General features: G+C 38.7%; 1 protein-coding gene across 1 annotated transcript; it reads right to left on the bottom strand.

Annotated features, from left to right (window-relative positions):
* Positions 1–6,186: 6,186 nt before the first annotated feature.
* On the bottom strand, positions 6,187–16,132 carry BLOC1S6 (biogenesis of lysosomal organelles complex 1 subunit 6; the record flags this gene model as incomplete). The annotated part of the gene is made up of 5 exons (XM_084239656.1): positions 6,187–6,306; positions 6,728–6,814; positions 9,661–9,748; positions 12,764–12,905; positions 16,051–16,132. The coding sequence occupies 5 exons, from the start codon at positions 16,130–16,132 to the stop codon at positions 6,187–6,189; spliced, it is 519 nt and encodes a 172-aa protein (XP_084095782.1).
* Between the last annotated feature and the right edge of the window lie 328 nt (positions 16,133–16,460).

Raw genomic sequence — 16,460 nt, 5'->3', positions numbered from 1 at the left:
GGATATCTGATTTCAAGATACTGTGATACAACAAACCACATTTTCTTGAGTTTCTTTCTATACTGTTAAGGGCTTTATGCGGATATCATGAAACCTCATAAACTTAAAAGTTAGAGACACTTATTATCCCAACTTTACAATTCCAGATTTAAGCAAATCTAAGACCCCAGATCAAGCAGGGATATAACCACTTCAGAGTCCACATTCCTAACCACTATATTCCTAAGGCCCTATGTACTTTAAAATTTAATGGTCAAAGCAGAAAGAGACCAGGAACCTTCAGGTCTATATACACATTTTTGTTCCCCAGTATTTCCTTATGCAAAGTGTTCAATATGCCTTTTTTTTTTTTAGGAATTTTATTTTTAAGATTTATTTATTTATTTATTTATAAAAGCACTGGGTACAGTCAGAAACACGGGAGGGTGAGAGAATTCACCAGAGCCAGAGCGGGGAAAAGAACAGGCAGAAGGACCGAAGTACACTGCTGAGGGGAGCAGCGGGCGGCAGGAGAGGTCTGCGCGCCATGTGGGACCCTCACGGGCGGGCGGCCGGCCAGGGATTGAACCGGCGATGCAGCGGCTGCGGGCAGCTTCGCAGCCCAGTGTTCAACCACTGCACTATCAGGGGAGGCCCTCAATATACTTTTTGATTGTCTTCAGCAAAGTTCAAAAGTCAAGACTAAACTAGAAGCAAGCCGCACCCATGCAGGTGACTTTTAGCCCTGTCCTTATCCGGATTGAATATTGCAGGCCTCCTAAATAGCTTAGGAACATGGTTATGATGGAAATAAAAATGAACAGCTACAAATTTTATTTCAGTTTATGATGAAGTACCAACAGGGAGCAACTCTTCACTACTTTTATCCTAAACAGAAACCTATAAGCTTATTCAGAGTATACGAAGGATGTATATTACCTTTCTCTTCTACTTCCATTTTGGTCTTTCCTTTCCTCTTTTTTACCACCCACCACAAAGTTTACCTGTCTTTTCTTTGATTACCATTCCTTCACACTGTTTCTTTAGACTTTTTAAAAGCCTCTAGAGCTCTTTAAATCAGTAACTGAAACTGTCTCCCTTGGCTACTCCCTTCACTTTCTTAATGGCTTTACAAATAAAACTAGTCTCACCCAAAGGTTAACATTGATCTGGCTTCATACAGGCAAACACAGCTAAAGTAAGCTAGCAACAGAACAAATCTTAAATATCTAGTTAATCTGTGCAAACATATGTGAACAAACAATATTACATAAGAACTACCTTTATCCAAAAGGAGAACCTAAGTAACATACTTTTAAAATATGTGCAGTAATGTTAGCAGGTTTAGTGATTAAGAATCATTGCTTTAGAGCATTCTTCTATATACATATCTGATACAGTCGCTCTTTTTTTTTTTTAAAGAGGCATGTTTTATTTATTTGTTTGTTTGTTTGTTTGTTTTTGTTTATACATGCACTGGGTACAGCCAGAAGCACGGGAGGGTGAGAGAATTCGCCAGAGCGGGGAGCAGAGCAGGCAGAAGGACCCAAGAACACTGCTGAGGGCAGCAGCGGGCGGCAGGAGAGGTCTGCGCGCCATGTGGGACCCTCCTCTGGTGGCCGGGGAGCAGCCGGGGATTGAACCGGTGCCACAGAGGCTGCGGGCAGCTTCGCAACCCAGCGCTCAACCACTGCGCCACCAGGGAGGCCCCTGATACATAGTCTCTTAATATTATGTATGATATATATGTAAGCTATAAATATATGTGACTCTAACGATCTATGGGCCCAATCGTGGGAAAACATAGATATAAAAATCAGTGAAATTCAGTGAGGAATTTTTGAGAGTTCATGTCCCCTTCCTCCAAAGGTCACCCACATAAGTCTTCCATTTGGGATTCCAGGACTTCCAAAGTTAAAAAAATAAAAGACATGAACTAACTATTCTATTATTTGGAAATTTCTCTTATTTATAGGCTACATAGGCAGGGAACATTTTGAAGCACTTTTTTTTAAAGATTTGTTTATTTTTATACAAGAGCTGGGGTACAGGCTAGAGGCGTGGAAGGATGAGAGGATTCACCAGAGACAGAGCAGGAAGCAGAATAGGCAGGACTGAAATACATTGCTGAGGGGAGCAGCGGGCCCAACAGGAGAGGGCTGCTTCACCATGTGGGAGTCTCGCCGGCCAGCCGGGATCGAATGCGCACTGCAGAGGCTGTGGAGAGCTTCACAGCGCTGCATTCAACCCACTGCACCACCAGGGAGGCCCATTTTTAAGCACTTTCTACCAAACCACTTAAAATAGTAGCTTTTATTTTTGTCCTCAAAGAATAGTGAAGAACTTTATGAAACTGAGTTATTTCAGTTAGAATCTTGTAATTGAATGAAACTGTTTTGTTTTGAATTTATTTATATATTTTTACAACTTTGTTCATTTTTGTGTAATGTTTGCTTTCTCCTCTCAGATGTTATACCCATAAAATTACCACCACCAAGATACACCTTACCTGTCAGACATTTGCATTTGTTTCTTCCTGCCCATTTTGATCCCTTTCCCTCCCCGCCCCCGCCCCAAGAATGTCTCAAATTTGTAGTTCACCTGCTAATTTTGTCTCTTTTTTTTTTTTTGGGGGGGGGGCGGAATCCTTTATATGGTTTCCCTATGTTCTTCCTTTAAGTGAAACCATCTGATATTTTTGTTTTTCCTTCTCACTTATTTCACTGAGCATAATCCCTTCCAGCTCCATCCATGTTGCTGCGGATGTCATGAATTTATTCTTTTTGATTGCTTAGTAGTATTCAATTGTGTATATATACCACATCTTCTTGATCCAGTCATGTGTTCTGGAGCACTTAGATTGTTTCTATATTCTAGCTGTTGTAAATAGTGCTGCAATGAACATAGGAGTGCAGGTTTCCTTTTGAATTAATGTTTTTGTGTCCTTTGGGTAGATTTCTAGAAGAGGAGTTGCTGGGTCATACGGTAGATCCATTTTTAGTAATTTGAGGGTTCTCCACACAGCTTTCCATAGCGGTTAGACCAGTCTTCATTCCCATTGGCAATGTAAAAGGGTTCCTTTTTCTCCCATCCTCGCCAGCATTTGTTGTTGTTAGATTTTTAATATGGGCCATTCTTACTTGAACAAAACTTTCTATCACTTTTCTGAAAATGATGAGTGGACCCAACCATATTATGACAAAATCTACAGAGAACTTTAGGAGGAAGATGACAATTAGGGGAAAAAAAGAAGTGGAATTTTTGAAATAACATTCATGTAAGGAACTATACAGTGCAAAGTACACAACAATGTTTGCTAAATTACATTGGATAATTCAGGGACCTTTTTTATTACATATATAAAAAGTAGTCCTCATTGACAAACTCAAAATAGAAAGGTATGAGGTTGTATAACTCACATTATTTACAAACTGTATCTACCCAAAAACTCACTGAGGACACATCCACATTACATTCAATGTCTGCATATTTACATGATATATACTGCAAAATAAATACAAAGCTAATATCTATCATTTTAGTTCAGTACCTATGCAATGTAATTTCAAAACAAAGGCAATCTTTTCCAACCAAAAAACAAAATTCTCCTAAGTATAAATTCATATTTCGTGCAAAAAAACAGCAAGACTAATTAAAGAGGTACCATTCAAGTTTAGTTAGTAAGATATATTTACTTGCTACTGAAATACAAATAGTTTTAGATTTTAATTACAAGGTAATAGTACTTCTGATTTACAAGTGACCTAAAAATAGTGGATGCTAATATATATATATATCTGACATTTTAAAAAAAATTTTCAAAACTTAAATAATCCAACTATAAAAGTACATGTGTGCCTTCCCATTCATTCACTAAGCATGATTTTAACACAGGTCACCAAAATTCAATAAATAAACTAGATTTCTATTTCAGTCTTAAATCTGACTTTATATCAAAAGCAGCAGCTCAGAATTTATTTCAAAGATTAATCCCAAGGTTACTAAACAGCTTTTAAACTAGTTCACTCCTGATAAATATGAATCACTAGATAGTTTAAACACTGCGGGTCCTTGCATCAGAGTAATCCTGGAAACTCTAAAATTTTCATGCATCTCCCAACCCAGAACTAATGAGTATGAAACTTACAGAATGTCTGCAATTTTTAAAGTTCCCAGATGATGATATATGCTGCCTAATGTGGGAACCTCTGACCTAAACAACTAATGTAGCATCATTTTAGAGAGCATTAGAATCAATTGGGAAAAACTGGCAGAGAAAAACATGTTTGCTTCAGTAGATTTAGTGGTGTCCAAGAACCAGCATTTTATTTATTTTATGTTTTTTTTAAGATTTATTTATTTATCAATTTATCTATGTATGTATGTATGTATGTATGTATGTATGTATGTATGTATGTAAGGACCGGGTACAGGCCAGATGCACGGGAAGGTGAGAGGATTCACCAGAGACAGAGTGGGGAACAAAACAGGCAGACTGACGAAATACACTGCTGAGGAGAGCAGCGGGCGAGACAGGAGAGGTCTGTCGCACCGTGTGGGACCCTCACCGGCCGGCTGGGATCGAACTGATGCTGCAGAGGCTGTGGACAGCTTCACAGCACTGCGCTCAACCGCCTGCACCACTGGGGGAGGCCCCAGGAACCAGCATTTTAAATAACCATTGTAGTTGGTTCACAAACCACTCTGAGAAGAAACGGGCAGTCTCTGTCAGGTTATGAATACATTCAGCAGTTTAGATGATATTGTCCTATAAGCCCTAATGAATCCTGCCCTAGGCAGTTTTAGCTAGTGTTTCAGGGCAACACTTAGCCTTTCTAAGTAAAATACACTTATGTTCTTAAATGTAAGTTCAAGGTCGAGTGAACTGTGAGAATCATCATTCATTAAAGAAGGGAAAGGCTTTCAAAGAAACTATTTAAACCTATTTAAAACACTCTAGTTCTCAGCACTCAAATCTAAAGCCTTCTTCTTCATTAATTAGCCTGATATGTGATCAGAGGTAGTAATTACAGCTTACCAAAAATGTAATGTGGATTATAAAAGATACATATTCTAATCATACACTTTTATAGGTTCTATACAGTCTCTATATAATAGAGATTAGAGACCACTTGGATATTAAGTAACACCAAAACAGTGAATAATGTTCTCCCAATTTTGAACAATTAAACATTATAACATTTCCCTCACATAAGTGTCTACATATAATACTGGAGAGAAAAATACAGAAAACACAAAAGTTATCATGCTGCCTCTCTTGTGAAGAAGCTAACTAATTTTCCACCATTCCTGTCATTAACTATAAAACAGGTGTTAGGTATGGATCATTCTACTTTAAGAATTTTTTTAAAGCACATAAAAAGTCACCACATGTAAAGCCACAAAGGAAATCAGAGGGCACACACAACTTGTGCTTAGACCTTCCATGCGGAAAGTTGGGTTCATTATCATATTGAATTAACAACTGCATCTCAGTGTGTTAATTACTACTACCAATTATCACAAATATTTAAGCATATTTGAATGTGTGAATTCCACCTCCCCATCAAACTTTAGGGATATGTATATTCTACCTTGAACCCAAAAGCTACATAAGCACTAAACAGCAAACACAATGCTAGGGAGCAGAGCACACAGTTAGTGGACCAGACATCTTGTTTACCTATCTTGTGTCTAAAATGCTACTATTTCCCACATACACACTTTTCTATGATGCATATAACACCTCTTTGTCAGGGGCACATGGGATAAAATAGTTGGCATTTCTTTTTAACCAAGCAATGAAAAGGCAATTGCCAAAATCCAGCAATGCATTACCAAAAGGCAAGGGATTTCATAAAATACAAAACTGAAACTTTTAAATTCACTTAAGAAGCTAAAATTTTCATGCTAATTTTTAACCAGAGTCCAGACTATTAAAAACAATCAAAACATTATACAGTTTATAGAGTCAAGGCCAAAATAATGAAATTAAGCAAAACACAAATTGAAATAATTACATATAAATACCCAAATCAAATGATATTTAGAAAAAAGTCTCTTTAAAGGCTGAAATGAAGATACAGAGATACAGGACTCCAGGGAAAAGAATTTAAAACACACACAATAGTATAAGGCACTACCTTCACTTTAGTCTACACTCATGTTGTCTTAAGGATGTGGGAGAAGGGAAGAAAACACAACCTTTCATGTCCTTTTAGCTGGTTTGGCAGTTAACTGCTTTTCTCTTTCCAATTCCTTCTCTCGTTGCTGCTCCCTTTCCAATTCTTCCTTTTGCCTCTTCTGTTGCAGCTTAAGTGCTCTTTTCTATGTCAAAGAAATTCCAAAACCAAGAAAACAATCAAGGGTTATACATTATGGCCTAATTTAAAAGTAATAGTGCTTTGATCTGTGGTAATGAATGCAATTTAATACATTTCATATTTAACTTTTAAATTAAAGTTGTCTTTAAATTTTGATACAAGAAAAAAAGTTACTCTAAACTCTTATTTAAGTAAGAATTACAGTTACATATTCAGAGAGTATGAGCCTACTAGTCCAACTCTTCATAGAAAAAGCCCACAATACAACTAAAAAGTATATGTTTTACAAGAAAAAATGTACCAGGAATTAAATGTGTTATTGTATATGGATATATAAGTCAGAAAACACATACTGGGAAAAAAAAAAAAAAAAAGACCATTAAACTTCTAATTTTATGGAGAATATAAAAAGATTTTCAACTCACTTTTAACTTTGATGTCTTTTCATGAAGCATCAACATCTCTTTTCTTATATTTACCAACTTGGCATGATAGTGTTTAGCTTCAGTGAACTTAACATGGAGAAAGTAAATAAAAAGTCAAGTTAAAATAGACAGGAATATCAAAATGAATAAACAAGTCAATGCCTAAATTACAGTTCATTCTTCCTAAACTGGTCAAACTTTTTATTTATTTATTTTTGGAAGATTTATCTATTTATTTATTTTTGAGGATTTATTTATTTATTTATACAATAACCAGAGCACAGGCCAGATTCGCAGGAGGGTGAGAGGATTCACCAGAGACAGAGCGGGGAACAGAACAGGCCGACTGACGAAATACACCGCTAAGGGGAGCAGCGGGCAAGACAGGAGAGGTCTGCTGCACCACGTGGGACCCTCGCTGGCCAGCTGGGATCGAACTGGCGCTGCAGACAGCTTCACAGCACTGCGCTCAACCACCTGTGCCACCAGGGAAGGTCCTGAAGATTTATTTATTTATGCATTCAAGAAATGGGGTACAGGCCAGAGGTGTGGAGGGTAAGAGGATTCACCAGAGAAAAAGTAGGGAACAGAACAGGCAGCTTGACTGAAATACACTGCTGAGGGGAGCAGCGGGAGAGTCAGGAGAGGTCTACTGGGCCATGTGGGTTGCTCCCTGGCTGGCTGGGGATTGAACTCGTGCTGCAGTGGCTATGGAGAGGTTCATAGGTTGCATCTTCACCCCTTGTGCCACCAGGGAGGCCCTGGTCAAACTTTTTAAAACCTTAATTATATCTACATTTTAATTTCAAAATTCAAATTTAATTTAAATCATTACTGGAATTTTAAAACACCTGATTTAGTTTAGCTTGATCAAAAAGTTATTAAACAAAGAGCAGATATTTATATTATATACAAATAAAGTAAAATACATTTTGCTTTAAAAACATGCAAAATAATATCCTAGAATTTCAGAAAGACTATCCAAGAATGCAATCGTCAATTTCACGTAAGAAAAATAAAACACTATCTACTGCCTTCACAAGGCAGACACTGCGCTAGCGTCGACAGGACGGTTTTAGTGTAGTGCCTGCCCACCAGAAAAAGCCAAATTTTGGGCAGAGAGACCTGCAAGGACAAATGTGGTCATGTTCCTTGGGCTTTTGCAATCAGACTAAGCAGAACCACCTCTGTGAAGATACTTTTCTTACCGGAATGATAAGGTCAGTTTCATCTCACTCAGAGATGGGAGAGAATAAAGGACCTGATTCTCAGGCAAATTAACAAAAAGAGAAGATAAGGCAACAAAAATGAGGGAAGTATCAGTAATGAGGTTAGCACCCTAATGTAGCCAGAAGTCAAGGCAGTCTGATGAGCTCCAGAGCTCACAGACTCTCTTTCTCTGGGCCTTTTAGTTTTCAGTTCCTGGATGATATCTCTCTTGGGCTAAGGCAAGAAGAAAGAGGAAGACTTAGTTTCTACTCTACCCCTTTAGACTAAAGCAATTGTACTGCATTTGCCTGGTTCATTCAGTCATCATTCATTCACTCAGCAAGTTTAACATGACCTCAGTGAGGAAGGAAAATATTCAGAGTTACTATGCCCACTTTCTTCACAAGTCAAGAAATACTGAGGTAATGACTTTAATTACCATAGGCCTCTGCCTAATGCTAGAGAAGATGAACATTTGTTTTTCATTGTTATAAAACATTAAAAAGCCACATCTACCATTTTTGAGATACATTTGAAAGTCCACAAAATCATGCAAACCAAGCTACTTCAAATATTTAAGAGAAAGGTAGCCACAAGTCCCTTATTTTTTTAAATTTATTTATTTATTTATTTATTTATTTATGCATGCATGCATGCATGCATGCATGCATGCAAGCACTCGGTACAGTCAGAAGCGCGGGAGGGTGAAAGAATTCACCAGAGCCAGAGCGGGGAACAGAACAGGCAGACTGATGAAATACACTGCTGAGGAGAGCAACGGGCGCGGCAGGAGAGGTCTGTCGCGCAATGTGGGACCCTCACCGGTGGCCGGGGATCGAACAGGCACTGTAGAGGCTGCAGGTAGCTTCGCAGCCCAGCGCTCAACCGCTGCGCCACCAGGGGAGGCCCACAAGTTCCTTATTTTTGTTAATTCCCTGCATCTTAAAATAGATTATCAGTTCCTCTCATCGAAAAGCTATAGAGCTTCTGATGAAATTCATCTATTGTCATTTATACTGAAAGATGCAACTGTTCATCCTCAAAGAGTCTGTTTCAGCATTAATTTGTTGTGGCATTACAAGTATGCCATACAATAAAAGAAAATGCTAATTGTAAAAAAACATGTAATTATGGGCCTCCCTGGTGGCACAAGGGGTTAAGATGCAACCTGTGAGGCTGTCTTCAGCCACTGCAGCACAAGTTCGATCCTCCAGCCAGCCAGGGAGCAACCCATATGGCGCAGCAGACCTCTCCTGGCTCGCCTGCTACTCCTCTCAGCAGTGTTTCAGTCAGTCTGACTGTTCTGTTCCCCACTCTGTCTCTGGTGAGTCCTCTCACCCCCCACACCCCTGGCCAGTACTCCAGCTCTTGTATGCATAAATAAATAAATCTTTAAAAAAAAAACCAAAAACATGTAATTGATAGCTAAAGAGAGGTACACTTTCCTTAAGGGGAAAAATAGTACCACAAAAGTTTCTTACTTTTAATTCTCCTTTATAAGTCTTTAATTATGACATCATTCCAGACTTTGATAAGTAAATTCAATTTCCTATAACAAGTTCAATAATGGTGGTTCTAGTAATTGAAATCAAGGTTTCCTGCTAAAAGATAAATTCTAAAATTTAGCAGCAAGAGGAAAAGATCCTAAATTTAGCAGCGGGAGGATAAACCTAGCTATTTCTAAAACAAGCTATCATTAACCTACACAATTAAATCATACTTACCAAAGCATTAATATCCAACATAGAATGACATTCTTTAAATTTTGAAATCTCTTGTTCCAGTGTGTCTAATAATATAACTTGGTTCTGTCTGAAACAAAGTACACATCGAAAATAAACTATACATACTTGTAAGTGTTGGTTCATTAAAAGGACTCACATTCATCCTGGTCATGTTAAAGGCTAAAAGTTAAGGTGGAAATTTATTAACTCTCCAAGGGTTATCTGGTTTAGCATAATCTTTTTAAAAATAATATTCCAAAGCTACATTTGGTAACTAAATTTACCTTTTGTTCTTGCTTAAATTTCAGATTCTAAAAACTAGTCATACCATTTAACATTTTTAGCAGCTCTCTGTATTATCCAAAAGGTTTTTTAGATGGTCTTGCCCAAGAAACTCAAAAACAATAAATCGCATTCCTGTAAGAAAACTGAGGAACCCTAATCTTTCAAACTGGAGTTGGAAAAGATAATAAGTCAAAAGGGAAAGATAAGATGAAAAAAAACAGTACCAGGATTCACAATCCTTGCCAATAACCAGTTGTGTGATCTTGGAGATTTAGAGGTTCTTTTAGGCCTACATTTCTTCATTTATAAAATGAGAATGTCAGACCAGATGTCTAAGGTTCCTTATTAAAATTCTGATTCAAAGAGAGGCCAAATTCTTTAATAGTCTCTCCAGATCATGCTTGTATCTCAGGAATAACAGAAACCAATAGGTCACCCAGTTGAATATTTTAGAGAATACTACATACAAAGAAAAATAACATGCAGTTTGCTTCTATAATTATGCTAAACAGAGAATAGTGACAGGAAAAAAAAATAGCTCTGAAGAAACTGAAAGGCAGCTCCAACATCACCATCCAGCACTGAATTAGGCATATCTCACATATCACAAGTCTGACCCCTCAGCTCTCACTGAAGACTACAGAAAGTGAAATAAAGGATGAAAGGAAAACCCAACAAGCCAATACTTCAAGATAAGCAGACAGCAAAACAGACTTTTATAATGGAAAACAATAGAGAAAAATCAACAAAACCCAAAGATGGTTCTTCAACAGATCAGTAAAATCAATAAACCTCTAGTCATATCAGCAAAGGAAAAAAAGAGGACATGAATGCTAATATAATTTATAGAGTCATCACTACTGATCCTACGGACACTAAGAGAATAATAAAGGGATGCTTCCAACAATTCTGTCCACAAATTTGATAACTTAGATAGAAATGACTAGTTTCTTGAAAGACACAAATTTAGCACAGATAATCTAAGCAGGTCTATCTTTCTTAGGGGAGTAAAACCAATAAGTAAAAATGTCCCAGAAACAAAAATGCCAGGGCTTGAAGGTTTCACTGGTGATTTCTACCAAATATTTAAGGCAGCAATACACCAATTTCCATAATCTCGTCCAGAAAACAAAAGCAAAGGAAATACCTCTTAAATCATTCTCTTAGACCAGCATTACCCTAAAACCAGAACAGATTAAGACATTACAAGAAAGGAAAACTACAGACCAATCAATATCTTTCATGAAAACAGATGTAAAAATCTATGTTGTATAATTATGAATTTGTCTGATCTTTAGCCCAGATTCCCGGCATGGCACTGCTAAAATCCTCTGAATTTCCCAAATAACATATGTATCTTTGTTATTTATACGTCATTTGGCTCACACTTTATGCTAATGGGGTCCCCTAAAGCTTCAGAACACAGAATGCTCACATCACCAGCTTTGAGAATTGGAGTTTCGAGCCCACCTTTATAAGCCTATACTGCAGGGAAGGGAGGAGTCTGGAAACTGAGTTAAATTACATGAGTTAAATTACATGACCAATGACCCAATTAATTAGTCCTACATAATGAAACACCAATAACTCTGGACACCAAAGACCAGTGGTGCTTTGAGGATGGTGAACACATCAGTGTACCATGAAGGTGATGTACCCTAATTGCACTAGAAGAGGCCACAGAAGTTCTAGGGTTGGGACATTTCCAGACTTTCCCCTCTGTCTCTTCATTCTCTTTATTTGGCCAGGGCTGATGTGTGTTCGTGATAATAAAACTGTAATTGTAAGTAATAGCGTTCATGATCCATAAATCTAATAAGTTCCAGAGAATATTTAGCTATAATATAATGGGACAGAAATAACTAAGCTTTCTTTCCCTTCAAGTTTTGTATAATCTGTAGTAAATATGCTGGGCATGATTATGAAGTCTTGATGCAATATCTGAATGATCCACTGAGAAAAACCTGTTTTCTTAGAAGGTCCAAGGCTGGACTGCCTCAGGGAGCTTCACTGAGGCTACTCACAATTATACTTCCCTCGCTAATTTTAGGATCTGGATCCCAAAACCTCTTTTTCTTTTTCCCAATGTTGTTATAATGACAAATTCATATAAAAAATAATCATTTCCTATATGTAAAGCTAAAATTTGTACTTGGTTTTCCTTGCCCATTATTGGTAAATTTATTAGTTTACTAATTATTATTAAACCCATTATTAGTAAACAAAGTAAACTTAATTTCTATCTAACCATTACTTTCTCCACCTTTGTAGTCCTGTTTCTCAATAGTAATCTTAATGAAGATTAAACTGTTGGATGACAGTCAGGATTAGAACCCACGTGCCTTGCATTCCAGAGCTCTATTCCCTACATCTATTAATCATGAAATTTGTGGATAAAAGAGGAAAAGCAGCAGCTACCAGGAAATATTTTTTTTACCTTTCCCTGAAATTTGCTTATTACCTTTTCTTAACACTCAAGAAACATAACAACTGCTTATTCATCATATTCAACTGTTACTTCTACCACTACCTATGAAATCTTTTTGAAGTTATTTAGCCTCTCTGAAGCTCAGTTTCCTCAATTGTAAAAGGGTATAATACCGGATATTTCATAAAGCAGGTGCCATGATTAATTGAGATATGGTTTGTACTCAAGTCCCTTTTCATATTCAGATTGCTATGTACCCCTCCACTCCCAGTTGATATCACTAAGATCTATCCAATTTCATTAACTGTTATAAAATATTATATACTTATACAGTAAAGTATGACTATGCCAAAGAGGAAATGATTGCATCTATGCTTTTTGCTAGCTCACGTGAGTTCCTGGAGGGCTTGTTTTGATCTCTGCAGATCTGGCAGGTAGTGAGAAAGCAATCCTTCTGCAAGTTGCTCCACAGCTTTGTCTTCTACAGTCAAGTCCTCTATTAGCCCTTCATCTGGAGAAGTGTCTCTTAAACCTGTCCCCAAGTAAAAAATCAAATTTAGGAAGCTTTTAAATTGACACAGGCGAAAGAGAGCAGAAGGTAGGGAGAGGAGACTGGCAGTGGGGTTCAGAGCACATATACTGTAGGTATCCTTCTTTTCTTTTTTTAACTTTTTTTACCTTCTGAACTTCCTCTAAAAAACAGGTTAGAAGCACTCAAAAAATGTTTTTAAGCTACTAGTGAAAGGTAAAATCTAGGTTAAAAAAATTAACATATGCAAAATTCTGTATGTTTGTATATTTTTCAGACCAGAGGACTTGTAGTTTTCAGTAACTGAAAGAGTCTGAAGCTTAAAAGTGGGGAAATGAAATGAATAAAAGCAAGAATTCCTGATTTTCAAAAGCATGGAAAAGTTATATATGTTTTAAAATGCAATGCTTAAAAATATATTTCCTAGTCCTATGGTAGAATGTGGGTCCATATTTTGCATAGTTTGATACATTATTTACATGTTAAAAGTGGGTTGTCTAACAATTTCGGTCTTAGAAAATGTGTCTAAAAGTACAGTCACATTATCACTGCAGTCTAAAAGCACTCTTTTTAAAAGCTAATATTAAACTCTGACACAATTCTCCTCAATCACCATCTTATAATAATCAGTGACAGCAAGTTAGATCATTATATATACTATACTTACTGGGACATATTTCTTATAGCTGATTCCAAGTACATACAGTTTCAGCACAAATTTAAATTTTGATAAGATTAAGGAAAACAAGAAGCTGTCATATTCAAACTTTCAGTGATCAAAATAAAATAGTATAACTTTCACCTGGTTCCTGAGAAACATATTAACAAACTCTGAAAGAAACACCTGCTGTACCTATATACTACATACTAGATTCTGAGATTACAACAATAAATTAGGAACTCCTCTAAAACTGCTCAATACAAGGAAATCACAAAATGTGAAAAGTACCATTAGGCTGAAAAGTAAAATTATTCCTTTCTCATTTTCTCACTCCATAATCACTCTGGAGTTTCTTACACAACCTTCAAGAAAGTGTCCTGGGTGTTAGTGGGGCAGGGGAATTAAAAAAAAAATCTTTTCCTACCCATGCATAAATCCTGTTTTTATCACATAAATTAATATTCATACTGTTCTGTAACTTTTCTCTTACATACCTTAGCTATATGTCCACATATAGCTGGATCTACTGTATTTTCAACAGAACAGAATTCTACCATATTGCATTCAACCAGTCCCTATTATTATGAATTTTATGTATCTTATCCCTCTCCCCCAAATTCATTTGTTGAAGACCTAACCTCCAAAGGTTAGGAGGTTAGGGAGGTGGGGCTTGGGGAATTAGGTTTAGGTAAGGTCATGAAGGGGGAATCACCAGGATGAGATCAGCATCCTTAAAGGAAGAGGAAGAGAAACCAAAAGTGCTCTCCCTCTACATGTGAAGCACAGATAGAAAACACGCAGCTGCAAAACAGGAAGACGGTCCTCACTAGAATCTGTTGACAACAAGATCTTGGATTTCCCAACATCCATAACTGGGACAAAAGTCCTTTGCTTAAACAGCCCAAACTATCATACTTGTGTTTTAACAGCCTGAGTGTATACAAAGACACCCATGACTTATATTTTCATATTTTGTTACTTCAAAGAGTGCTACAATGAGCTTCCTTGGTTGTCTTTGCATATTCACGTCCCTGTTTCTGTAGCATAAATTCCTATAAGGACATATGGCTTAAGTATTTTTTACAGACATTGAAAAACTGCCTTCCTAAAAGATGGCACAGATATACAGTCCCCTGTAGCAATTTGTGAGGGTTACTATTTCCATGTATAAGAATCCTAAGACGGGAGTGAATGTAATATGGGTAAAGGAAACAGTAGCAGAAAGGTGGAAACAGAGGATTGTTCTGGAAAGAGAAGGTAACTTGGGGTATCTAAAACAAGCAGCATATATAATAGTGAGGTATAAGACCACCTAGTCAAACTATGAGAACTTCTGAATGCCAAGCTAATAGGTTTGGACCTTTGTTTACTAAGCAATAAGAAGCCATCTAGAGTATCTAGTCAAGGAAGTGACATGATTGGAACTTTTTCTTGGGGTACTGATAGGACAGCAGTGACACAGCTGTGTAAGAGTAAGAGACTGGAGATGGAGGACCAGCCGTACAACTGTTAACAGTGAAAACAGGAAAGGGAGATGAAAGTTGTATAGTATAATACTTTAGGCTAAACAGAAGTAGGAAGCAAGAGAAGAAGAGTGAAGAATAATTCTAAAGTTTCAAGTGAAAGTGACTTGGCACCATTCAGGATCAGACATCTGCTTTTATTTATATACCTGTTCTATGTGAGAGAAGTGCAAAACCACCAGTCAAAATAATCTGCAAGCAGATGGAGGAGCAAGAAAGAACTAAGAGAGGGGCCCAAGCTACACAAACATCCAAGGAAATTCTATTCATAGAAGCAGTTTATGAAGGTGTGAAAAGAGGCAGATCATAGAGAAATTACATAACCAAGAAAGGGGCTGAAAGTAGTATTTTGAGGTAACCCCTATATCTCTGGAACAGGAAGCACATCCAAAGCGGTGCAGCTTCTCTCATCTCTTCTCACATCTTCATCTGAAGCACAGAAATCAGACACAGCTTTGCGTAACTGTTTTCTCAATTCTCCCGAAGGATGGTGCAATAACAGTCCATTCTAGATACACAGTAAGTCAAGTCATTCCATGGATGCTTTAGGGCATTAGGGCTTAACTTGCACCTGCAACTGGGGCTGAGAAAGACAACTGGAGGCACAGGGGTGCAGTACTGTCACCAAGCATGACAGCATTTCCCGAGTTACTCGTCAATAACATTGGACACATCAATTAACTGAACTACCAATTACCAATCAACCTGCTGACAAACTCACCCTCAACCACTGACGTATAAGAAATAACTAACGATGTGCAGGGGCCAACATACAACCTCATCAGGCTTCCAGCCGCACCCTAACACCGCTTCCCTTGCAGACCACCTTTCCCGCCCGCTGCGCTCGGCAGGAGGCGCGCGCGGTCCCCCAATTCCGCGCGGGGGAGCAGAGCCGGAGCTGCTCCACGCAGTTTATTCCCTCGGGGCAGCCCCTGAGACCTCCTCCCCTCCTCGGGTCACGTACCCGGCGTCGGCTCCCCGGCTCCCCGGCCGTCGGGGGACCCAGCCAGGGCCCCGTGGGGGGAAGGAGGCCGAGGGACACTCATGTCCCCCGCGCCCGCCGGAACAGGGAAGGGGCAGTCGTGCGGACCGCAGGGGGTAAGACGAATGCGCAGAGCGACACCAGCGCCGAGCCGGACACAAGCGGTGGTCGCACGCGGAAGTGACGGAAGCGGAAGACCGGGGGCTCGTCGCGTCGCACGTGACGTCGGGCCCACCTCCCGGCTTTCTGCTCCGCCCACCACTTCCCCGCCCCGCCCCGCCCACGCTCCCGGCGCTCCGCGGATTCCGCGCTGACGTCGCAGTCTGCGACGCCGAGTCAGTAGACGGGGCCGTGCGGGGCTCGCGCGCCTGCGACCTGCCCGCGGAAGCCGG

Source organism: Talpa europaea (genome assembly GCF_964194135.1).
Source record: "Talpa europaea genome assembly, chromosome: 8".
NCBI classification, from domain to species: Eukaryota; Metazoa; Chordata; class Mammalia; order Eulipotyphla; family Talpidae; genus Talpa; species Talpa europaea.
Note: the sequence above shows the minus strand (reverse complement) of the source record. Positions and strands in the feature narration are given on the sequence as shown.